At 46.1% G+C, this 24,612-nt stretch overlaps 1 protein-coding gene across 2 annotated transcripts in view; it reads left to right on the forward strand.

Annotated features, from left to right (window-relative positions):
* GFOD2 (glucose-fructose oxidoreductase domain containing 2) overlaps positions 1 to 24,612 on the forward strand; it is a 53,785-nt gene that overhangs the window by 22,404 nt on the left and 6,769 nt on the right. Inside the window, exons 1-2 of one of the 2 annotated variants that reach the window (XM_030795292.1) lie at positions 19,160 to 19,174; positions 19,839 to 20,184. In XM_030795292.1, coding sequence (XP_030651152.1) covers positions 19,926 to 20,184 — 259 coding nt within the window. In that variant the 5' untranslated portion in view covers positions 19,160 to 19,174; positions 19,839 to 19,925. Of the gene's footprint in view, positions 1 to 19,159; positions 19,175 to 19,838; positions 20,185 to 24,612 lie in introns of those variants that run through there. The other variant, XM_030795288.1, reaches the window with a different exon arrangement.

Here is a 24,612-nt window from a genome sequence, read left to right on the forward strand (position 1 = left end):
AAAAAGAGATGTTGTTATGCTGATCTCATTTTCAGCTGACACAAAGCTGGTAGGGACAGTGAGTAAATATCCAAAATTATCTCATCTGGTAAACAGTCACCCAAATTAAACTAAATGAAATTTATTAGAGTGAAAATTTAAAGTACTGAACTCGGGGTCAAAAAACTATAATTTATACTCCCAAGTTCATAGCAGCATTATGGACATAGTAAAATGTAGAAGCAACCCGAGCATTCACTGACAGATAAATGGATAAGCAAAATGTGGTATCTACACACGATGGAGTATTATTCAGCCTTTATAAAAGGAAGGAAAATCTGATACATGCTACAACATGGATGAACCTTGAGGACATTACACTGAGTGAAATCAGCCAGACATAGAAGCACAAATACTGTATGATTCCACTTATGTGAGGTACCTAGGGTAGTCAGATTCAGAGACAGAAAGTAGAATGGTGGTTGCCAGGGGCTGGGCAGATGGGTAATGGGGAGTTACGTCATCTCTTCCAGGAAGTCTTTCCTGCCTGTACACTGCCTCTAGCCCCTGTAGTTAATGGTGCTCTTCTCTGCACCAGAGGCAAGTTTCTGTTGCTCTGCCTGTCTACCATATGACAGATTTGCTCAAGTGCCTGTCTGATCTGTGGAGTTCTTTGAGGGTACAGGTAACATCTGATTCATCTTTTCAGTGTCAAAATCTGCAAGAAATTGTGTTTTATCCTCAAGTCACCTCCTGGTGGTAATTCCAGACAGAAAGGGGCAGGGGTGACAGTTCCTGCCAGTTGAGATTGCCTCCTTTAAAGAACATTTCCAGACATTCTACCAAACTATACCTGCTATATTTATCTCATTTGACACACCTCTTTACAAGGAATGCTAGGAAATACAGGTTTTTTTCCTTTTTTGTTTTGTTTTGTTTTTGAGACAGAGTTTTGCTCTTGTTGCCCAGGCTAGAGTGCAAAGGCGCGATCTCGGCTCACCACAATCTCCACCTCCCAGGTTCAAGCGATTCTCCTGCCTCAGCCTCCCAAGTAGCTGGGATTACAGGCATGCGCCACCATGCCCGGCTAATTTTGTATTTTTAGTAGAGATGGGGTTTCACCATGTTGATCAGGCTGGTCTGGAACTCCCAACCTCAGGTGATCCGCCCACCTCGGCCCCCCAAAGTGCTAGGATTACAGGCATGAGCCACCGTGCCTGGCCAGGAAATACAGGTTTTAACTCTGCACTTTAAAACCCCAACGTTATAAAGACTGTTGGCAGGAAAGAAGGATTCTTAGGCACCTTCTGCTGAGGGTCTGACCACTATACAAGCTGCCTAGTGAGTGAGTGACCTCTAAAGTTATCCACTGACTCCACAATTCCCAGAATCTGATTTCTCACACACAGTGAGGTGGGTGATTATTTTTTTACTATAATCCTGGCTAGTGGCCGGGCGCAGTGTCTCACTCCTATAATCCCAGCACTTTGGGAGGCCGAGGCGGGCAGATCATGTGAGTTCAGGAGTTCAATGCTAGCCTGGCCAACATGGTGAAACCCCATCTCTACTAAAAAATACAAAAATTAGCCAGGCACAGTGGCACACACCTATGATCCCAGCTACTCAGGAGGTTGAGGCAGGAGAATCACTTGAACCCAGGAGGCAGAGGTTGTAGTGAGCTCAGATGGTGCCACTGTGCTCCAGACTGGGCAACAGAGCAAGACTCCATCTCAAAAAAAAAAAAAAATCCTGGCTACCTTCATGACAATACTGTGTCACTTGGAGTTCCTGGGCCTTATAACAGAGCGTAGGACAGGGGTCAGCAAATCTTTTCTGTAAAGGGCCAAATTGTAAATTTTTTTTTTTTTTTTTTTTTTTTTTTTTGAGACAGAGTCTCACTCTGTCACCCAGGCTGGAGTGCAGTGGTGCCATCTCGGCTCACTGCAAGCTCCGCCTCCCAGGTTCACACCATTCTTCTGCCTCAGCCTCCTGAGTAGCTGGGACTACAGGCGCCGGCCACCACGCTCGGCTAATTTTTTTGTACTTTTAGTAGAGATGGGGTCTCACCGTGTTAGCCAGGATGGTCTGGATCTCCTGACCTCGTGATCCGCCCGCCGTGGCCTCCCAAAGTGCTGGGATTACAGGCGTGAGCCACCACGCTTGGCTACTTTTTTTTTTTTTTTAAGACAGAGTCACTCTGTTGCCCAGGCTGGAGTGCAGTGACATGATCTCTGTTCACTGCAACCTCCGCCTCCCAGGTTCAAGTGATTCTTCTGCCTCTGCCTCCTGAGTAGCTAGGATTACAGGTGAACACCCTGAAGCCTGGCTAATTTGTGTATTTTTAGTAGAGACAGTATTTCACATGTTGGTCTCAAACTCCTAGCCTCAAGCAATCTGCCTGCCTCAACCTCTCAAAATGCTGAGATTATAGGTGTGAGCTACCGCACCGGCCTCCAAATTTTAAATATTTTAAGCTGTGTGGGCCGTATGGCTTCTGTTGTACCTACTCTGCTATTGATGGTACAAAAGCAACCATAAATAGAGGAGTAGGTAAACAAATGGGTATGACTGTGTTCTGTCATACCCATAAAGCTATTTACAAAAACAGTTATCAGATTGGATTTCTCCCACCCCTGTGATAGGCAGTGGGTTGTGGCCTCTAGTTAGGCAGAAGCTGGGGCTCTACAGACTAGATACAGAGAAGGTAAGATGATGTTCGGGCAGTCTGGGAAAAAACAATTCACAAATCTCAGCCTCCACACCAAAGTCTCAACAGTCGGGCTTTTTGAGTTCCATGTTTCTCTTAAGGACACTGCAGTTTCTCAGTCACTTAGAACTTCAGGGTCTTTTTTTTTTTTTTTTTTAAGTGGGGTCAGTCACATTTATTGAAGTATAATTTACAGAACAGTGAAGTTTATCCTTTTTCTGTATATTCTGTGCTATCAGTTTTGACAAATGCTGTCATGTAATTGCCACCCTAGACAAGATACAGAAGTTTCATCACCCCATAAAAATTCCCCTGTGCCCCTTTGTTGTCTACACTTAGCCCTAGTTCCAACCTTTGACAACCACTGATCTACTCTTTGTCCCTATAGTTTTGCTTTTCCATTATGGCATTTAAATGGGATCACACAGTATGGTGCCTTTGAGTAGGGCATCTTTCAGTTAGCAGAATGCATTTGAGATTTGTTCATTGTGGCATACATCCGTAGTATGTTCTTTCCATTGCTGAGTAGTATCCATTGGCGTTGATATACTACTGTTTATCTGTTCACCAATTGAAGGATATTTATGTTGATTACAAGATGTGGCAATTATGAATAAAGCTGCTGTAGACATTCACATAGAGGTTTTGTGTGAATATAAGTTTTCATTTCTCTTGATAAGTACTAAACCTAGAAGTAGGATTGCTAGGTTGTGTGATAGGTATCTATTTAGCTTTATAAGATGGCAAACTTTTCCAAAGTGGCTATATTATTTTACATTTTCACCAATAATGAATAGTTGCTTCCTACCCTTGCCAGTATTTGATATCAGGTTTCCTGAATTTCAGACATTGTAATGTGTATTTAATAAGTTTTAATTTGTATTTCTTTTCTTTTTTTTTTTTTTGAGACAGAGTCTCACTCTGTCACCCAGGCTGGAGTGGAGTGCAGTGGCACAATCTCGGCTCACTACAACCTCTGCCTCCTGGGTTCAAGTGATTCTCCTGCCTCAGCCTCCTGAGTAGCTGGGATTACAGGCGTGCACCACCACGCCTGGCTGATTTTTTTTTTTTTTTTCTAGTAGGAACGGGGTTTCACCATGTTGGCCAGGCTGGTCTCGAACTCCTGATCTCGGATGACCCGCCCGCCTCGGCCTCCCAAAGTGCTGGGATTACAGGCATGAGCCACTGAACCCAGCCTTAATTTGTTTTTTTGTTTGTTTTTTTGTTTTGTTTTTGTTTTTTTGAGACGGAGTCTTGCTCTGTCACCCAGGCTGGAGTGCAGTGGCACAATCTCAGTTCACTGCAACCTCTACCTCCCGACTTCAAGCAGTTCTCCTGCCTCACCCTTCCAAGCAGCTGGGTTTACAGGCGCCCACCACCATGCCTGGCTAATTTTTGTATTTTTAGTAGAGACAGGGTTTCACCATGTTGGCCAGGCTGGTGTCAAACTCCTGACCTCAGGTGAGCCACCGCGCCCGGCCTTAATTTGTATTTCTAATTAATGCTGTCTAATGACTACTGATATGGTAAGTTATAGTAGTTGATTTTATTTTTTTAATTTAATTTAATTTTTTTTTCGAGACGGAGTCTCACTCTGTTGCCCAGGCTGGAGTGCAGTGGCGTGATCTCAGCTCACTGCAACCTGTGTTTCCTGGGTTCAAGCAGTTCTCCTGCCTCAGCCTCCCAAGTAGCTGAGACTACAGGCGCATGCTGCCATGACCGGCTAATTTTTTTGTATTTTAGTAGAGATGGGGTTTTACCTTGTTGCCCAGGCTGGTCGCAAACTCCTGAGCTCAGGCAATCTGCCCACCTTGGCCTCCCAAAGTGCTGGGAGTATAGGCGTGAGCCACCACGCCTGGCCTAGTTTTTATTTTTTTGAGGCAGGGTCATGCTCTTGTTGCCCAGGCTGAAGTGTAGTGGTGCAAACATGGCTCACTGCAACCTCCACCTCCCAGGCTCAAATGTTCCTCCCACCTCAGCCTCCTGAGTAGCCACAGGTGTGTGCCACGGCACTTGGCTTTTTTTGTTTGTTTTTTGTAGAGACAGGGTTTCACCATGTTCACCAGGCTGGTCTTGAACTCCTGGCCTCAAGCAGTCCACCTGCCTTGGCCTCCCAAAATGCTGGGATTACAGATAAGCCACTGCACCTGGCCTTTTTTTTTTCTTTTTCAGTTAAACATTTTGCTATCCAGGCTGGGCGCGGTGGCTTGCTCTTATTATCCCAGCACTTTGGGAGGCTGAAGCTGGTGGATCGCTTGAGGCCAGGAGTTTGAGACCAGCCTGGCCAACATGGCAAAACCCCTTCTCTACAAAATGTACAAAAATTAGCCAGGCGTGGGGTACACATCTGTGGTCCCAGCTACTCGGGTGGCTGAGGCACGAGAATCACCTGAACCCAGGAGGCAGAGGTTGCAGTAAGCCGAGATCGTGCCACTGCATTCCAGTCTGGGTGACAGAGTGAGACTCTGTCTCAAATCAAACTAACAAACAAAAAAACCCCACATTCTCCTATCCAATAGTAGTTGATTTTAGAATGTTGAGCCAGCCTTGCATTCCTGGGATTAAACCCCTCTTGGTCATGGTGTATTTTTTTTTTAATTTTTATTTATTTTTGTTTTGTTTTGTTTTTTAGAGACGAAGTCTTGCTCTGTCACCCAGGCTGGAGTGCCAGTGGCACGATCTCAGCTCACTGCAGCCTCTGACTCTCTGGTTCCAGCGATTCTGCTGCCTCAGCCTCCTGGGTAGCTGGGACTACAGGTGCCTGCCATCATGCCTGGCTAACTTTTTGTATTTTTAGTAGAGATGGGGTTTCACCATGTCAGCCAGGATGGTCTTGATCTCCTAATCTCATGATCCGCCCGCCTCGGCCTCCCAAAGTGCTGGGATTACAGGCATGAGCCACTGCGCCTGGCCACATTGCTATATTTAATTTGCTAATATTTTGTTGAGGATTTTTGTGCCTAAGTTTATGAGAGGTATTGGTCTATAGTTCAGTTATTTATTTATTTTTTTGGCTCTCCCACCACCTGATAATCCCAAATCCTAGTGATAACTGTCTGCTCCATTTCATTCACTCCATTAGACCCTCCTTATGTCTTACTTGATATCCTAACTGGTTCTCTGTATCTAATGTCTCCTAAACTCTATCCTACCTACGTCTTTCTGCCAAATTAAAGAAAAAAAGTTCAGGCCGGGCACAGTGGCTCACGCCTGTAATCCCAACACTTTGGGAGGCCGAGGTGGGCAGATCACCAGAGGTCAGGAGTTCGAGACCAGCCTGGCCAATATGGGGAAACCCTGTCTCTACTAAAAATGCAAAAATTAGCTGGGCATGGTGGTGCACACCTGTAATCCCAGCTGCTCAGGAAGCTGAGGCAGGAGAATTGCTTGAACCTGGGAAGCAGAGGTTGCAGTGAGCCAAGATCACGCCACTGCATTCCAGCCTGGGTGACAGCAAGACTCCATCTCAAAGAAAAAAAAAAAGAAAAAGAAAAAAAATTCAATGGTTCTTATTGCTTACCTACATTAGTCAAGGTCTAGGCAGGAAACAGTCAGTGTACTCAAAGGGTTAATTAAAAACTCTTTAATGAAGGGATTATTCACAATTGTGTGAGTAGTAAAGGAAATATACAAGGGATGGTGGAGCACCCAGGGACTGGCAAGGTAGTGTCCCCACCCTAGGTGCAATGACAGAGTGGGGATGTGTCACTGGAACCCAGCAAAAGCTATGGTCATGGGAGAGAGGGGTCCTCCAAAGGAGCTGTGACCTTGGTTAGGGAACACAGCTCTGCCAGAACCACATCCTGGCAGGGAGAGAAGGCAGAAAATAAACACCGTGGCCTTTCTTCCTGCTCGCTGATCTCTTCCTGGTTCTTTCCCTTGGCTGGACTCAGATGGAAGCCAGAGGACCTGGAGCCCAGGGCTTTAGAGACTGACCTTCTGACTCCAGAGACAAAAAGCAGGGCAGAGAGGATCAGGTAGGGAAGGAGGAGCAGACCAAGACTACCGAGCACACCCACCTGTCAAAGTCCAAACTCCTGAGATTAACACTTTATGTATGCCACCAGTTCTGGCTCCTACTCACCTTGCTGACTTGTCACCCCTGAAATTAGGACTTTTCATCTTTTTATGTCCCACAGCTCCCTCGTTAGCTCCTCAGAAAAGGTGAGACATATGACCAGATTAGTATTCGTTTTGAACAGTGGATCAGAGGCAAACAGTCACCCCCAGAGCAGACAGTGGAAGGAACTTCCCTGGCTCACACTCATGAGGAAGGATGGAAGAAGAGTTGCTCCACACATGCACATGTTACAAAATGACTGTTTTTCTTTCTTGTTTTTATAGAGGCTCAGAGAAGTGAAGTAACCTGCTCAAGGTTTCGTGCTGGTTGTAGCAGTTCATGCACACAGCCAGGCATAGAACCCTGGGAGAGTTACCTCGCCTCTTGGAGCATATTTTCTCATCTGTACAACAGGGTTGCATGGACCTAGGGACAGACTAAACAGTGGCTGCCCTATTATACTCACTTCATATTAGCTCAGAATTATGACCCTCATTTCTACCCAACTTTTGAAGAAGAGACATTTAAGTCAGTCACAGATAGTTAATAGATATCTTTTTTTCAGAAAAAGATTCCCTATGTACTGACTCATATCTAATTGGCCAGGCCCAATTATAGGTATTTTACAAATATTAACTCAATCCTTAAATTCCCTGTGAGGTAGATAAAATTTCTCCATTTTACAGATGAGGAAATGGAGATACAGAGTGACTAAAGGACTTACCCGAGGTCACCCAGCTGGTAAGTGACAGAGCCAGGATTTGAACCCAGGCAAGGCCTTGTCAAATTGTATATAGCCTGTCCTGCCAAGGCACACTTCATTCCTGACCAGCATGTGGTGATGGGAAATGCATGTGGCCTTGGCAGGACTGGGTTTGTGGAGATCTTTGGAGGCATGTGAAGGATATGTGCAAGGATGTTAAAGACAAAGAGTGGGGACATTTTAGGGGTGAGAAAGGGTAGCCACTGAAATAAACAAGGAAAACCAGCTCTGCCTGCTTGGGCAGGAAATACCTAGTCAGCAAGGCTGCCTGCCTTCATGCCATCTGGCTTCCTCGGGGGCCAGCCAGTACCCCTTTATGGGTGTTGATGAAGCTTCCCTTTGAGTCAGTGGCAATAAAACAGGTTATTAAAAATTTTTCGGCCAGGCGCAGTGGCTCACGCCTATAATCCCAGCACTTTGGGAGACCGAGGTAGGCAGATCACGAGGTCAGGAGATCCAAACCATCCTGGCTAACATGGTGAAACCCCGTCTTTACTGAAAATACAAGAAATTAGCCAGGCGTGTTGGTGGGTGCCTGTAGTCCCAGCTACTCGGGAGGCTGAGGCAGGAGAATGGCGTGAATCCGGGAGGCAGAGCTTGCAGTGAGCCAAGATCGCGCCACTGCACTCCAGCCTGGGCGACAGAGCGAGACTCAGTCTCAAAAAAAAAAAAATTCTAGTCCATTCTGTTGTTTTAAGCTACCGATACTTACATATATTTTTCACTTCATATTGGCTCAAAATTATCATCCTCATATTCCTACACAGCTTTTGAAGAGGAGACATGTAAGTCGGTCATAGATACGTAATAGATCATTTAAAAAAAAAAAAAAAAAGATTCCCAGCCGGGCGCAGTGGCTCACGCCTGTAATCCTAGCACTTTGGGAGGCCGAGGTGGGCAGATCACAAGGTCAAGAGATCGGGACCATCCTGGCCAACATGGTGAAACCCTGTCTCTACTAAAAATACAAAAAATTAGCCAGGCATGGTGGTGGGCTCCTGTAATCACAGCTACTTGGAAGGCTGAGGCAGGAGAATCGCTTGAACCTGGGAGGTGGAGGTTGCAGTGAGCCAAGATCGTGCCATTGCACCACTCCAGCCTGGGCAAAAAGAGCGAAACTCCGTCTCAAAAAAAAAAAAAAAAAAAGATTCCCTATGTAGTGGGTACATATATTCCCTATATATACCCAAATACAACTAGAGTGAGAAGGAACACGGTGTGAGAGTGGAGGAGGTGTGCCCTGGGCATGAATTTACAGAATACTTGGACTGTGTCTCACTCCCTTAGCCCTGTAACAGTTGGTAATTAATGACCAACAAAATTTGGCTGGGCACAGTGGCTCATGCCTGTAATCTTAGCACTTTGGGAGGCCGAGGCAGGAGGATCACCTGAGGTCAGGAGTTCGAGACCAGCCTGGCCAACATAGTGAAACCCTGTCTCTACTAAAAATGCAAAAATTAGCCAGGTATGGTGGCGCATGCCTGTAATCCCAGCTACTCGGGAGGCTGAGACAGGAGAATCGCTTGAACCCAGGAGGCTGAGGTTGCAGTGGGCCAAGATCATGCCACGGCACTCCAGCCTGGGTGACAGAGATGAGACTCCGTCTCAAAAAAAAAAAAAAAAAAAAAAACTTAAGTAGAATCTCACTACTTACCTAATGCTGCATACTTGACACTGTCAAGCTCCTATAATAGCCATAACCTGTAAATAACCAAGACACCTGTAAAAGCAGACAGTGACCAAAATAGCTGAAGGAAGTCCAGGACATGAAAATTGTAGAAGATAACTGTGTGCTTGACCTGTTTTCTAAGAAAACTAGTAGAGAAGCCTGTAGGGGCAGAATTAGCAAGGAGAAAAGAGAGAGGTGGTAGCCAGGCTCAGTGGCTCATGCCTGTAATCCCAGCACTTTGGGAGGTCAAGGCGGGTGGATTACCTGAGGTCAGGAGTTTGAGACCAGCCTGGCCAACATGGTGAAACCCTGTCTCTACTAAAAATAAAAAAATTATCTGGGTATGATGGCGTGTGCCTGTAACCCCAGCTACTTGGGAGGCTGAGGCAGGGAGAGTCGCTTGAACTGGAGCGGCAAAGGTTGCAGTGAGCCGAGATTGCATCATGACACTCCAGCCTAGGCGACAGAGTGAGAATCCGTCTCAAAAAAAAAAAAAAGAGAGATGGAGAAAGTAGAAAAGGAAAGCAAGGTGACTGAGTGGCCACAGACACTGTTTACCATCAGAAAGAAAGAAAGATGGTTAAAATAAAGCAGAACCCCAGTGAGAGTACAGGAGGCAAGCCAAGCTTCACAGTCACAGAGAGTGGAGACAGGAGGCACGAAATTGGCAGGGATCTGGAGTTAGAGGCAGCCCAAGTCGTGTAATTTAGTGGTTCACAAAGGAACAGGTATACTTCAGATAGAATTGAGCAGTACAAGATGTTATACTGGTTAATGCTGACAAACCATCCCCTACTGTAGACATTTTCGTAGTCCAGTATACTTGCGTCTACATTAGGAGCAAAAGAGATGCTGGGCTTGAAAATGAAATTAAGAAAACAATTTCGCCAGCTGTGGTGTCTCATGCCTATAATCCCAGTGCTTTGGGTGGCCAAGGTGGGAGGATCACTTGAAGCCAGGAATTTAAGACCAGCCTGGGCAACATAGTAAGATGCTGTCTCTATATTAAAATTAAAAAAAAAAACTTTTTTATTAAAAAGCCAGGCTCAGTGGCTCACACTTATAATCCCACCACCTTGGGAGGCTGAGCTGAGAGGATCGCTTGAGGCCAGGAGTTTGAGGCTAGAGTTTGAGACCAGCCTAGGTAACACAGCGAGACCTCATCTCTACAAAAAAATAAAAAATTAGGCCAGGCTCAGTGGCTCATGCCTGTAGTCCCAGGACTTCCGGAGGCCCAGGCGAGCGGATCACCTGAGGTCAGGAGTTTGAGACCAGCCTGGCAAACATGGTGAAACCCCGTCTCTACTAAAAATACAAAAAAATTAGCCAGGTGTGATGGCGTGTGCCTGTAATCCCAGCTAGTCAGGAGGCCGAGGCGGGAGAATCGCCTCAGCCTTAGAGCTCAGGAGGTGGAAGTTGCAGTGCGCCAAGATCGCACCACTGCATTCCAGCCTGGGCGATAGAGCAAGACTCTGGCATACTTTTTTTTTTTTTTTTTTTTGAGACAAAGTATGTCCTAAATGCCACTGGATTGTGGGGGTTTGTTTTTTGGAGTTTTTTTTTTTTTTTTTTTTTTTGAGACAGGGTCTTGCTCTATCACCCAGGCTGGAATGCAATGGCATGATCATAACCCACTATAGCCTGAAACTCCTGGGCACAAGTAATCCTCCCACCTCAGCCTCCCAAAGTGCTGGAATTACAGGCATGAGGCATTGCACCCAGCGGCCACTGAATTGTTCACTTTAAAATTGTTAATTTTGGCTGGGTACAGAGTTTCAGTATGGAATGATGAAGTCCTGGAGGTGGATGTTGGTGATGGTTGCACAATACGAATGTATTAGTGCACTGAACTGTACACCTAGAAATGGTTTAAAATGGTAAATTCTGTAATGTACATTTTTCCACTTCCCAAAAAAGATTCTAGCCAGGCACCATGGCTCATGCCTGTAATCCCAGCAATTTGGGAGCCCAAGGCAGGAGGATTGCTTGAGCCCAGGAGTTTGAGACCAGCCTGGGCAACATGATAGAACGCTGTCTCTACAAAAAATACAAAAAATTAGCCAGGTATGATTAGCAGGGCGTGATGACACGCACCTATAGTCCCAGCCACTTACTTGAACCCAGGAGGCAGAGGTTGCAGTGAGTCGAGATCGCACCACTGGACTCCAGCCTGGGTGATAGAGTGAGACTGTGTGTCAAAAAAAAAAAGCCAGGTGTGGTGGCTAATTTGAAATAAGGATCTTTGTCTGAGCTATAAGTGGTCCTGGGCCAAATATGCAGATGCAGTGCTACTCCCTGGATTTGGCTAGATCAGAGAGCTTGTGCTGGTGTCCCATTAGTAGGACCAGAGGTACATATATCTGTCACTTTGTGTTTGAAATGCAAGCTTTTTATTTAAAAAGTGAGGAAGGATTCCTTTTAGAACGACATTTTCCTTTTTTTTTTTTTTTTTTGTTTTTGAGACGGAGTCTCAATCTGTCGCCCAGGCTGGAGTGCAGTGGCGCGATCTCAGCTCACTGCAAGCTCTGCCTCCTGGGTTCACGCCATTCTCTTGCCTCAGCCTCCCGAGTAGCTGGGACTACAGGTGCCCGCCATCACGCCTGGATAATTTTGTTTTTGTATTTTTAGTAGAGACGGGGTTTCACCATGTTAGCCAGGATGGTCTCGATCTCCTGACCTTGTGATTCGTCCTCCTCGGCCTCCCAAAGAGCTGAGATTACAGGCATGAGCCACCATGCCCGGCCTTTTTTTTTTTTTTTTTTTTTTTTTTTTAATTATTCCCCTTTATCCCTTTCTCTACTCTGGTTTCCCTATCCCCTGTAAATGTATTTAGTATGTATCCTTTTGTTTGTATAAGTTCCTATGAAGCATTTTTGTTTGTATGTGTGTGTTTTTGTTTTGTTTTGTTTTGTTTTGTTTTGTTTGAGACAGAGTCTTCTTGCTCTGTCACCCAAGCTGGAGTGCAGTGGCATTAGCTCACTGCAACCTCTGCTTCCCGGGTTCAAACAATTCTCCTGCCTCAGCCTCCTGAGTAGCTGGGACTACAGGCGTGCATAATCACACCCAGCTAATTTTTTTATTTTTTAGTATAGACGGGGTTTTGCCATGTTGATCAGGCTGGTTGTGAACTCCTGACCTCAGGTGATCCACCCACCTCTGCCTCCCAAAGTGCTGGAATTACAGGCGTGAGCCACTGCACTCAGCCTGTGTGTGTATTTTTAGTTTATATAAATAATGTATTAGAGCTCGCTATGTTTTCTTTTTTTTTTTTTTTTACCAAGTTCATTCATGTGACTGTATTCATCTAGTATTGTTTCTAACTTGCAGAGAACTCCAGTGGATACATCCCCCACACTTTAGCTGCCCACTTCTGATCCCCAGATTGTCTCCAACTCTGCACCTCAGACATGATGTGGCAAATATCTTTGTATCCCTTATCAATGGATCCCTATGAGAATTTCTTTGGGAACACACATACACACACACAAGTAGAATTTGTGAGTCATAAAATGCATAGTTTTAATTATAAATAAGGCCAGATTACTTCTTATTCAGAACAGCTGTACGATTCTGTATCACTATCAGCAGCACGTGAGGATAGAACCTCCAGTATGTTTTCAGAGGGTAACTTTGGTGTTTCATGGACGAATGTGGCCATGAGAAGCTGGTGACACCAGTGAGTAGGCGCATCCAGAAAACACTTTACTGAGCGCAGTGAGTTCATTAATTTATTCATTCACTAATCAGTGGAGGGCCTGCTATGTTTGTGGCCCTGAGGACACAAAAGAGGAGTAAGTTTAGTTCCTATTGCAAGTATATAGAAGGTCCAGAGGGAGGAGCTCCTAGGGGGGTACAGTAAGAAAAGATTTACAGAGGAGGGAAGATGCAGGGTAGAGAAGAGTTCCAGGAGTTGGTCATCTCAAAGAAAGCAGAAGCTGTGCTATGCAGAGGGACCTGCCGCAGAGTCTTAATTTTTTTTTTTTTTTTTTTTTTGTCTAGGCACAGTGTGACTTGCTCCTGTAATCCTAGCACTTTGGGAGGCCAGGGTGGGCAGATCACTTGAGGCCAGGAGTTCGCGACCAGCCTGGGTGACATAGTGAAACCCTGTCTCTACAAAAAATGCAAAAATTAGCCAGGCACAGTGGTGTGCACCTGTAATCCCAGCTACTCGGGAGGCTGAGGTGGGAGGATCCCTTGAGCCTGTGAGGTTGAGTCTGCAGTGAGCCATGATCAAGCCATTGCACTTCAGCCTGGGCAACAGAGCAAGAATCTGTCTCAAAATAAAAATTGTGATAGTGACCAAGATCAGGAGTAGTTAGCTTTTTAAAGGTAATTGGTAGTCCAGGCACAGTGGCTCACACCTGTGATCCCAGCACTTTGGGAGGCTAAGGCAGACGGATCACCTGAGGTCAGGAGTTTAAGACCAGCCTGGCCAACATGGTGAAACCCCATCTCTACTAAAAAATAAAAAAATGGCCGGGCGCGGTGGCTCACGCCTGTAATCCCAGCACTTTGGGAGGCCGAGGCGGATGGATCACGAGGTCAGGAGATCGAGACCACGGTGAAACCCCGTCTCTACTAAAAATACAAAAAAAATTAGCCGGGCACAGTGGCGGGCGCCTGTAGTCCCAGCTACTCCGGAGGCTGAGGCAGGAGAATGGTGTGAACCCAGGAGGTGGAGCTTGCAGTGAGCCAAGATCGCGCCACTGCACTCCAGCCTGGGCGACAGAGCGAGACTCCATCTCAAAAAAAAATAATAATAATAAAATAAAAATAAATAAAAAATAAAAAAATTATCTGGGCATGATGACACGTACCTGCAGTCCCAGTTACTTGGGAGGCTAAGGCAATGAGAATCGTTTGAACCCAGGAGGCGGAGGTTGCAGTGAGCTGAGATTGTGCCACTGCACTCCAGCCTGGATGACAGAGTGAGACTCCATCTCAAAAAAGAATCAATAAATGTAATTGGTAAAGGGACCGTATGGTGTTTATAAAATTATTGGTAAAATGATGTTACTGAAGGTAATGCATAGAAGTTAAAATAGTTGTGTTAGAGATTTTTCCCTCTTAATGACAGATTTGTGCTTTTAATCATAGTACAGAGAGTGAGAAGGTTCAGGAAAGTGTACATATGACAAACAGGACATTTTGTTATGGCTCCAAATGTAGATAATTTTTCATATTCGTTAAACATAGTTCAGAGGTTCTCAGATGGTGGCTGCACACTAGGATCACCTGGGGGGGCTTTAAAAGTGAATGATAAAAGTGAATGATGAGGCCAGGTGTGGTGGCTCACACCTGAAATCCTAGCACTTTGGGCAGCCGAGGCGGGCGGATCACTTGAAGTCGGGAGTTCAAGACCAATGCCACTCCACTCCAGCCTGGGTGACAGAGCAAGACTCTGTCTCAAAAAAAAAAAAAAAAAAAAAAAAAGTGAATAATGGTCACCTCACATCCATCAGAACGGCTAACCAACAAAAAACGCCAGAAAATAACTAGGGTTGATGAGGACGTGGAGAAATCAGAAGCCTTGCACACTGTTGGAGGGAATGTAAAATGGTACAGCCACTGTGGAAAACAGTATGGTGGTTCCTCAGAAAATTAAAAATCTAATTACCATGACCCGGCAATTCCACTTCTGGGTATATGCCCCAAACAAATGAAAGCAGAGTCTAGAAGAGATATTTGTACACTATGTTCATATCAGTATTATTCACAGTAGCTAAAACATGGAAGCAACCCAGGTGTCCATTGATAGAGGAATGGATCAGCCATACAATGGCATATTACTCAACCTTGAAAAGGAAGGAAGTCCTCACATATGCTACAAGGTTTGTAAGGGTGAACCTTGAAGACATTATGCTAACTGAAATAAGCCAGTCACAAAAGCCCAAATAATGCATGATTTCACTTAGATGAGGTATCTAAAGTAGTCAAATTCATAGAGACAAAGCAGAATGATGGTTGCCAGGGGCTGGGGCGGGGGTAGTGGGAATGGGAAGTTACTATTTAATGGGAATAATGGGTATTGTTTAATGAGTTTTTAGTTTTGCAAGGTGAAAAGAGTTCCAGAAGTAACCATCACCAGGGTGGTGGTGATGGTTACACAACAATGTAAATGTATGTATTTATTTATTTACTTATTTATTTTATTTTATTTTATTTGAGACAGAGTCTTGCTCTGTCGCCCAGGCTGGAGTGCAGTGGCTTGATCTCGGCTCACTGCGACCTCTGCCTCCCGGGTTCCAGCAATTCTCCTGTCTCCACCTCCCGAGTAGCTGGAATTACAGGCACACACCACCACGCCCGGCTAATTTTTGTATTTTTAGTAGAGATGGGGTTTCACGATGTTGGTCAGGCTGGTCTCAAACTCCTCACCTCAGGTGATCCACCCACCTTGGCTTCCCAAAGTGCTGGGATTACAGGCATGAGCCACCATGCCCAGCTGTAAATGTATTTAATACCACTGATGTATATACTTAAAAATAGTTAAGATGATCTGGGCGTGGTGGCTCACGCCTGTAATCCCAGCAGTTTGGGAGGCCAAGGTGAGTAGGTTGCGTGAGCTCAGGAGTTCGAGACCAGCCTGGCCAACATGGCGAAGCCTCATCACTACGAAAAATACAAAAATTAGCCAGGGGTGATGGCACACACTTGTAATCCCAGCTACTCATGTGGCTGAGGCAGGAGAATCGCTCGAAACCAGGAGGGGGAGGTTGCAGTAAGCCAAGATTGCGCCACTGCACTCCAGCCTGGGCGACAGAGTGAGACTCTGTCTGTAAAAAAAAAAACAAAAAGTAGGCCGGGCACAGTGGCTCACGCCTGTAATCCCAGCACTTTGGGAGGCCGAGGCAGGCGGATCACAAGGTCAGGAGATCAAGACCATCCTGGCTAACACGGTGAAACCCCGTCTCTACTAAAAATACAAAAAAAAAAATTAGCTGGGCGTGGTGGGGGGGCGTCTGTAGTCCCAGCTACTTGGGAGGCTGAGGCGGGAGAATGGCGTGAACCTGGGAGGCGGAGCTTGCAGTGAGCCGAGACTGTGCCACTGCACTCCAGCCTGGGTGACAGAGCGAGACTCTGTCTCAAAAAAAAAAAAAAGTAAATTTTATGTATATTGTACCACAATTTTAAAAATTACATTAAAGTTTAAAAAGAGAAAAAGAAAATGACGGTGATGTGGCCCACATCACTCTTGTCTATTTCAGTGTGTCTAGGGTTACCAGTGATGCTAATACGGAGTGGGGAACTGCTGGTTTAGCTGAGGGAAATGTTGGATGGGGAACCCTGGTATTCTGAGCACATCTACATCTCATCTTGGTTTTCCCACATGACATTGATCCCAAGCAAAGGACTTTGGTTTGGTTTTGTTCTCTATTGTATAACCCTTGTGATCAGAAGAAAAACTCTACAAGACACAATCATGTCTCAGAAAATTTGGCAAAGTTCAAAAATTGAAAAGAATAAAAATCATTCATAATCCCATCAACCTCAGCAATCAATAAATTCAGGAGTATTCTAGTCCATCTACAGCATTGAATAGTCCTTCTACAGCATTGAATAGAGATATTTTTATAGATACATTACAGATATCCTTATATATATACTCATACCTATTGTACTTATTTTGTGTGCTTTTTTAAAAAAAACCCATACTTCTGATAGTGTATGTTTTCCCCTTTCAGTGACAATGTGGTGAATGTCTTTCAGGTTATTGAGGGCCTTCTACTTCATGGTTTTCAGTAGCTCCACAGCATTCTTTTTTTTTTTTTTTTTTTTGAGACGGAGTCTCGCTCTGTCGCCCAGGCTGGAGTGCAGTGGCGCAATGTCGGCTCACTGCAAGCTCCGCCTCCTGGGTTCACGCCATTCTTCTGCCTCAGCCTCTCCAAGTAGCTGGGACTACAGGCGCCCGCCACCACGCCCGGCTAATTTTTTTGTACTTTTAGTAGAGACGGGGTTTCACCGTGGTCTCGATCTCCTGACCTCGTGATCTGCCCGCCTCGGCCTCCCAAAGTGCTGGGATTACAAGTGTGAGCTACCACGCCTGGCCGCCCACAGCATTCTTTATCTAACCCATTACTTGTGTTGGACATCTAGATTGTCTCCCAGTTTTTCACTATGATAGCCAGTGCTATAGTAAATATCTGTATACAAAAAAACCTTTTTTCTTTTTTTGAGACAGTCTCACTCTATAGCCCAGGCTAGAGTGTAGTGGCACTGCCATAGCTCACTGCAGTCTTGACTCCTGGGCTCAAGCGATCCTCCTACCTCAGCCTCCCAAATAGCTGGGACTATAGGCATGTGCTACCATGCCAGGCTAATTTTTTTTTTTTTTTTTTTTTTTAGTAAAGATGGGTGTCTCACTACGTTGCTTGTGCTGATCTTGAATTATTGATCTCAAGCAATCCTCCTGCTTTGGCCCCCCAAAGTGCTGAGATTGCAGACATGAGCCACCACACCCAGCCCAATAAAATCTTTTTTCTTTTCTTTTTTTCTTTTTTCTTTTTTTTTTTTTTTGAGACGGAGTCTAGCTTTGTCACCCAGGCTGGAGTGCACTGGCGTGATCTCGGCTCACTGCAAGCTCCACCTCCCGGGTTCACGCCATTCTCCTGCCTCAGCCTCCCGAGTAGCTGGGACTACAGGTGCCCACCACCACGACTGGCTAATTTTTTGTATTTTTTAGTAGAGACGGGGTTTCACCGTGTTAGTGAGGATGGTCTCTATCTCCTGACCTCATGATCCGCCCACCTCGGCCTCCCAAAGTGCTGGGATTACAGGTGTGAGCCACCGCACCTGGCCTAATAAAATCTTTTTAAGCATACTTTTTCTTTTAGCCAGTTTGATAAAAAAAGTTTTTTGGTATTTTTTTTTCTAGTGAGCATTTTCCTATGTTTGCTACCATAAAAATTTTAATTATACTTAATCTGTATAGCAGTTAGTTCTTTCACTTTCCTCTTGAACTGGTTTTTGTTTTCCATTCTTCTTTTTCTTTTTTTTTGAGATAGAGTCTCATTCTGTCACACACGCTGGAGTGCAGTGGCACAATCTCAGATCACTGCAACTTTCACCTCCCAGGTTCAAGTGATTCTTCTGCCTCAGCCCCTCGAGTAGCTGGGAGTACAGGCTTGCACCACCACACCCGGCTAATTTTTTATATTTTTGGTAGAGACAGGGTTTCACCACGTTGGCCAGGCTGGTCTCGAACTCCTGACCTCAAGAGATCCGCCCACCTCAGCCTCCCAAAGTGCTGAGATTACAGGCATGAGCCTCCCTCCCTCCCTCCCTCCCTTCCTTCCTTCCTTCCCTCCTTCCTTCCTTCCCTCCTTCCTTTTGTGCTCGAGTCTCACTCTTGTCGCCCATGCTGGAGTGCAGTGGTGTGATCTTGGCTCACTGCAATCTCTGCCTCCTGGGTTCAAATGATTCTCCTTCCTCAGCTTCCTGAATAGCTGAGATTACAGGCCTCTGCCACCACACCTGGCTAGTTTTTTTTTTTTGTATTTGTAGTAGAGATGGGGTTTGGCCATGTTGACCCGGCTGGTTTTGAACTCCTTACCACAGGTAATCTGCCCGCCTTGGCCTCCCAAAGTGCTGGGATTACAGGTGTGAGCCACTGTGCCTGGCCTCCACTCTTTTTTTTCTTTGTCATATATAGAATCATGAACTTTTATAGCAAGAAGGAACCTTAAAGATCAATCACTCCCCTTATTATACATTTAAGGCCCTGAAGGTTGAATCTTTTAACCAGGGTTACACAGAAAGTTAAGTAGCAGAACAGAGATTTAAACTCAACTTTATTCATTTTCTGTTTTTCCTCCTATCCTTCAGTCTCCATGGAAGAAGAAGATTCTGCAGTTTTTCATCTTGGAACAGTATTTCTTTTTTCTTTTGAGACAAGGTCTTGCACTGTTGCCCAGGCTGGAGTGCAGTAGCACAATCATAGCTCACTACAGTTGTGAACTCCTAGGTTCATGTGATCGTTTCACCTCAGCGTCCCAGGTAGCTAGGACTACAACAAGCGCATGCCACCACATCCAGCTATTTTTTAATGTATTTTTTTTAATAGAGATGACATCTCGCCATGTTGCCCGGGCTACTCTCAAACTCCTGGTCTCAAGTGATCTTCCCACCTCGGCCTCCTGAAATGCTGGGGTTACAAGCGTGCATGAGCCACCATGCCTGGCCTCGAGCCATATTTCATTTGTGCTTTTCTTTTTTTGAGACGGAGTCTTGCTCTGTTGCCCAGGCTGGAGTGCAGTGGCGCAATCTCGGCTCACTGCAAGCTCCGCCTCCTGGGTTCACGCCATTCTCCTGCCTCAGCCTCTCTGAGTAGCTGGGACTACAGGCGCCCGCCACCACGCCTGGCTAATTTTTTGTATTTTTAGTAGAGACGGGGTTTCACCGTGGTCTCGATCTCCTGACCTCGTGATCCGCCCGCCTCGGCCTCCCAAAGTGCTGGGATTACAAGTGTGAGCCACCGCGCCCGGCCCTCATTTGTGCTTTTCTGGCAGAGAACTTGTTACTTCTGTATTTGAAAGTAGCCTTCGCATCACTGCACTCCAGCCTGGGTGACAGAGCGAGAGACTCCATCTCAAAAAAAAAGAAAGTAGCCTCAGCTGAGTGTCCTCTCCAGTAATAACCAGTGTAATGCTTGCTATTCTAGGAGCCATGTCTGACCAGGACATTTGGAAGATCATATCCATGCCGGAGGCTCTTGTGAGGAGATGAGTTGGTAAAGAGAGAGGCCGGGATGAAGATGCTGCCAGGAGTGGGCGTATTTGGGACTGGCAGCTCCGCCCGAGTTCTGGTCCCGCTGCTGAGGGCAGAAGGGTTCACTGTTGAGGCCCTGTGGGGGAAGACTGAGGAGGAGGCGAAGCAGCTTGCTGAGGAGATGAACATCGCCTTCTACACCAGCCGGACTGATGACATCTTGCTGCATCAAGATGTGGATCTGGTGTGCATCAGCATCCCCCCTCCACTCACCCGGCAGATATCCGTGAAGGCTCTAGGTACGCCCGGCAGGCCACAGCAGGGGCAGATCATGTCTCCCTCTGGGCAGTCCTCTGAGGGTCACTCCTCTCCTCTGAGCTCTCCTTCCTGGGCTTGCATCTGCAGGGAGGAGAACTCTGGGACATCACTTGTCCCTGAAGCAGTGCTTGGGGAAGGCATGAAAAAAGACATAGCCTAACCTACCTCCCATCTATAAATCCCTGAACAGAAATTAAGGAAATACTCTAAGAGACAGCCATCAAGGGGCTGGAGATGGTTGCATCTCAGGCAACGTAAAGTTTGCCTCTGTGAAGTTAGAGATCAGAGCCCTGGGTGGCGGGGAATTGGTTGTGACTAGTGTGTTTGTTCTCCCATTTCTGGGGCACACAGCACCACAGGAAGGAGAGGCTGTGTAGCAAGGCTACCATTTCCCATGTTTTGTCAGCATTTGACTATAGTGAGCACACACCCTTCCTGCCAAACTGCAGTCTTGTATTGCCGGAGGACAGGAAGGCTCTGCCAGCATTGGGCTTCCCTGACAGGATCCGTCGACAGCCTGCTTACGTGACATCTCCACTCCCTTGGAAAGTTTTGGGCTTGGTAACCTCCTGCCCCTGACTGGGCATGGCCTGCTGAGCTGTTCTCCTACAGTTCCCATTGGCCTTCTCTTTCCAGTCAACTGGAGTCAACTTCTTCTCTTTATCTAATATAAATCAGAACCTAGTTTACTAAGTAAACAAACCAGTAAACATTCAGCCAGTAATTTTTATTTTATTTTGAGACAGAGTTTCGCTCTTGTTGCCCAGGCTGGAGTGCAATGGCGCAATCCCGGCTCACTGCAACCTTCGCCTCCGGGGTTCAAGTGATTCTCCTGCCTCAGCCTCCCAAGTAGCTGGATTACAAGTGCCTGCCACCACACCCAGCTAATTTTTGTATTTTTAGTAGAGACAGGTTTCACCACGTTGACCAGGCTGGTCTTGAACTCCTGACCTCAGGTGATCCATCTGCCTCAGCCTCCCAAAGTGCTGGGGTTACAGGTGTGAGCCACCATGCCCAGCATTTTTTTTTAAATTATTATTATTATTTTATTTTTTAAATGGAGTCTCGCTCTGTTGCCCAGGCTGGAGTGTGCATTGGTGCAATCTCAGCTCATTGCAACCTCCACCTCCCAGGTTCAAGTGATACTCCTGCCTCGGCTTTGCAAGTAGCCGGGACTACAGGCATGTGCCACCATGCCCAGCTAATTTTTGTATTTTTAGTACAGATGGGGTTTTGTCATGTTGCCCAGGCTGGTCTCGAACTCTTGACCTCAGGTGATCCACCTGCCTTGGCCTCCCAAAGTGCTGAGATTACAGGCATGAGCCAACATACCCGGCCTCAATTATTTTTTTAATGCCTCCTGTGTGCCAGTCACTGTCCTGATGTCATTTTGGACATTCAAAGCTGTGTTAGATTGGACCCCTCCGTGCCTTCAGATTTTATAGTCCAATTGAGGCAACTAGAAATAACACACATTACAAGGTAGATGACAGAAGACATAGTCACAATTCAACTAGCATATACTTACTTGACTGAGTAACTGTTTTATGTGAGGTGATAGGAGCCAAGTGTCTCTTTGATGCAGCCAAAGATCTCTAGGTCGAGGAACTGGTGCTATGAGGTTGTCCTCCACTCTTCCTGACCACTGCCATGGTGGCAAACCTCAGGGTCTGCTACTTATCTCTTCCCTCATTCTGAGGAATGTCATATGAAGGTGTCTGTCACCTCTGGCCCAGTGGGTGGGGAAGGATAAATGTTCATTGAAGTGAGAAAGAACTTCAGTCTGTCTGGTTGTCAATTTGGAGCAAGTAAGTTTTGGCCTTATTGTTTGTTTCTTCCAGAGAGCTCTCTCTGAGGATGTGTGACATTGGAGTTATTCATTCATTGGTCACCAAATACTTGGGAGGTCAGATGGTGGCTCCCAGATTGAATTCAGAAATAGACCTAAGTCAACACTTTAGCAGCAAGTTGGTTCAAGGGGAAGCAAGCCACTATGGTCACTTGACTCCTTGCCATCCCTTGTGGCTTGAATGCGTGCTGGAAAGGTGAGGTGTGTCCAGAGCCAGAGCTCTGGAGGCTCTCAGTCCTCTTCCTGAATTTTAGGGTTCCCCACAGAGACCATTTCCAAGCTGTACAGGAAGAAAGAGAAAACCCCAGGGTTCTTTGGCAACAAGCTTGCTTTTTTTCTGGTTCTTGGTATGCTCCACCAGCAGCAGCATCACCTGGGAGCTTGTTAGAAACTGAATTCTCAGCTAGGCAACATAGTGGGATCCCCTCTCTACAAAAAAGTTTAAAAATTAGCCAGGCATGGTGGCACATGACTGTGGTCCCAGCTACTTGGGAGGCTGAGGCAGAAGGATTGCTTGAGCCCAGGAGATAGAGGCTGCAGTGAGCAGTAATCATGCACTCCAGCTTGAGTGACAGAGTAAGACTGTCTCAAAAACAAACAAACAAAAAGAAATCTAAATTCTCAGGCCCTACTCCAAACCTACTGAATCTCTGGGATCCAGCTATCTGTGTCTGAACAAGCCTTGCAGGTTACTTTGGTGGACATGAAGGATTGAGAGCCACTGATCCAATCATTTTGAATTAAACTGAGGCCCAGGAACATTAAGGAATGACACCTTGGTTACGTTTTACCAAGTCTTCGTGCTGTAATTTTTCTCTCTTGCTAGAGCTTTATATTTTTACCTTACTTCTAAGGCCATGAGATCATTTCTTGCCCTCGTTAGTAGTTTTTCCTAAAATTAATGATTGGACTTACCTTCCAGAGATATACTTTTCATATCACAGCTCTTTTTATGGCATCTTGTTTTCTGCTTTGGTCTGACCTATGTTCTTCATCTTCTACCTCCAATTTCATCCTTAAAGCTTTCCCATGAATTTCTTAAAGGGGAGAGGGGAAGGGCCCTAATATATTTTATTCTTCAGTTCAGAAGTGGTTCAGGAAATTGTATTTTAAGTGCAAGGTGCCCCAGCATCTTTGCCACAGTTGAATGTTTTCTTAAGTCTGTCACTAAAAGGTGGGCTTCTGTGCCCAATTCTTGGCACTTCTGTGGTTCATTAGAAAAACACTAAGTTTGCAGGCCAGGCATGGTGGCTCATGCATGTAATCCTAGCACTTTGGGAGGCCGAGGCGGGTGGATCACGAGGTCTGGAGTTTGAGACCAGCCTGACCAACCTGGTGAAACCTTGTCTATACTAAAAATACAAAAATTAGCTGGGCATGTTGGCACGTGCCTATAGTCCCAGCTACTCAGGAGGCTGAGGCAGGAGAATTGCTTGAACCCAGGAGATGGAGGTTGCAGTGAGCTGAGATCACGCCACTGCACTCCAGTCTGGGTGACAGAGCGAGACTCCATCTCAAAAAAAGAAAACATTTTTGTAAAGACAGGATCTCGCTATGTTGTTAAAGCTGGTCTCCAACTCCTAACCTCAGGCAATCATCCTACTTTGGCCCCCCAAAGTGCTGGAATTGTAGGTGGGAGCCACTGTGCCCAGCAGATTTCAGCTTCTCTAATCTCTCCCTTGACTTCCTGGCAGGAGAGCTAGATAAACTCAGGTAGACATGTCTTTCATGGCTACCCAAAGACTCTGTACAGCTAGCCCGCAGGAGCCCGTTTAACTCAAGATGTCCTTGTAGTCCCACACTGATACTACTGGGCCCTAAGTTTAAGAGTGCTGTTGTTCAGGGTTGGGCGCAATGCCTCACACCTCTAATCCAGCACTTTGGGAGGCCAAGGCGGGCAGATCACTTGAACTCAGGAGTTAAATACCAGCCTCGGCAACATGATGAAACCCCATCTCTACCAAAAATCCAAAAAATTAGCTGGGCACAGTGGCGTGCACCTGTGGTCCCAGCTACTCGGGTGGCTGAGGTGGGAGGTTAGCTTGAGCCCAGGAGGTGGAGGTTGCAGTGAGCCAAGATTATACCACTGCACTCCAGCCTGGGTAACAAAGCGAGACCCCATCTAAAAAAACAAAAACAAACTATTTTTCAGGTTCAAGAAGAGAGGTCTTTCCCTCTTTCCTCACCTCTTGAGGCATGAAACGGGATTCCTTATCCTAGTTTTATTACCACCAAACTCCTAGCAGTCATAAAAGTCCTTTTTCCTCTCAACCCACCTCCTCTCTGCCTCACACTGCAGTATCCACTCTGTCGCCACCACAGTGAGGCATTATAGCAGGAGGCTTCTGAGTTGGCCAGAACAGCAGCTCTCAGGTGGGGTGTCTGAGACCTCATTTCCTCATTACATCCCTCCCTGGTCAGCCATAGGTGTTCAGCAGCCAAATGGCAAAATTCACCCCCAGAACTGCGATTGTCTTATCCCTAATCTGGAAGGCCCACAAGTGTGGAGAAGCACTGGAGACCCTCCAGAAGCAGTAGTGCTAGCAGGGGCTACTCTCCC

This window comes from Nomascus leucogenys, chromosome 2 (genome assembly GCF_006542625.1).
Source record: "Nomascus leucogenys isolate Asia chromosome 2, Asia_NLE_v1, whole genome shotgun sequence".
Classification (NCBI taxonomy): Eukaryota; Metazoa; Chordata; class Mammalia; order Primates; family Hylobatidae; genus Nomascus; species Nomascus leucogenys.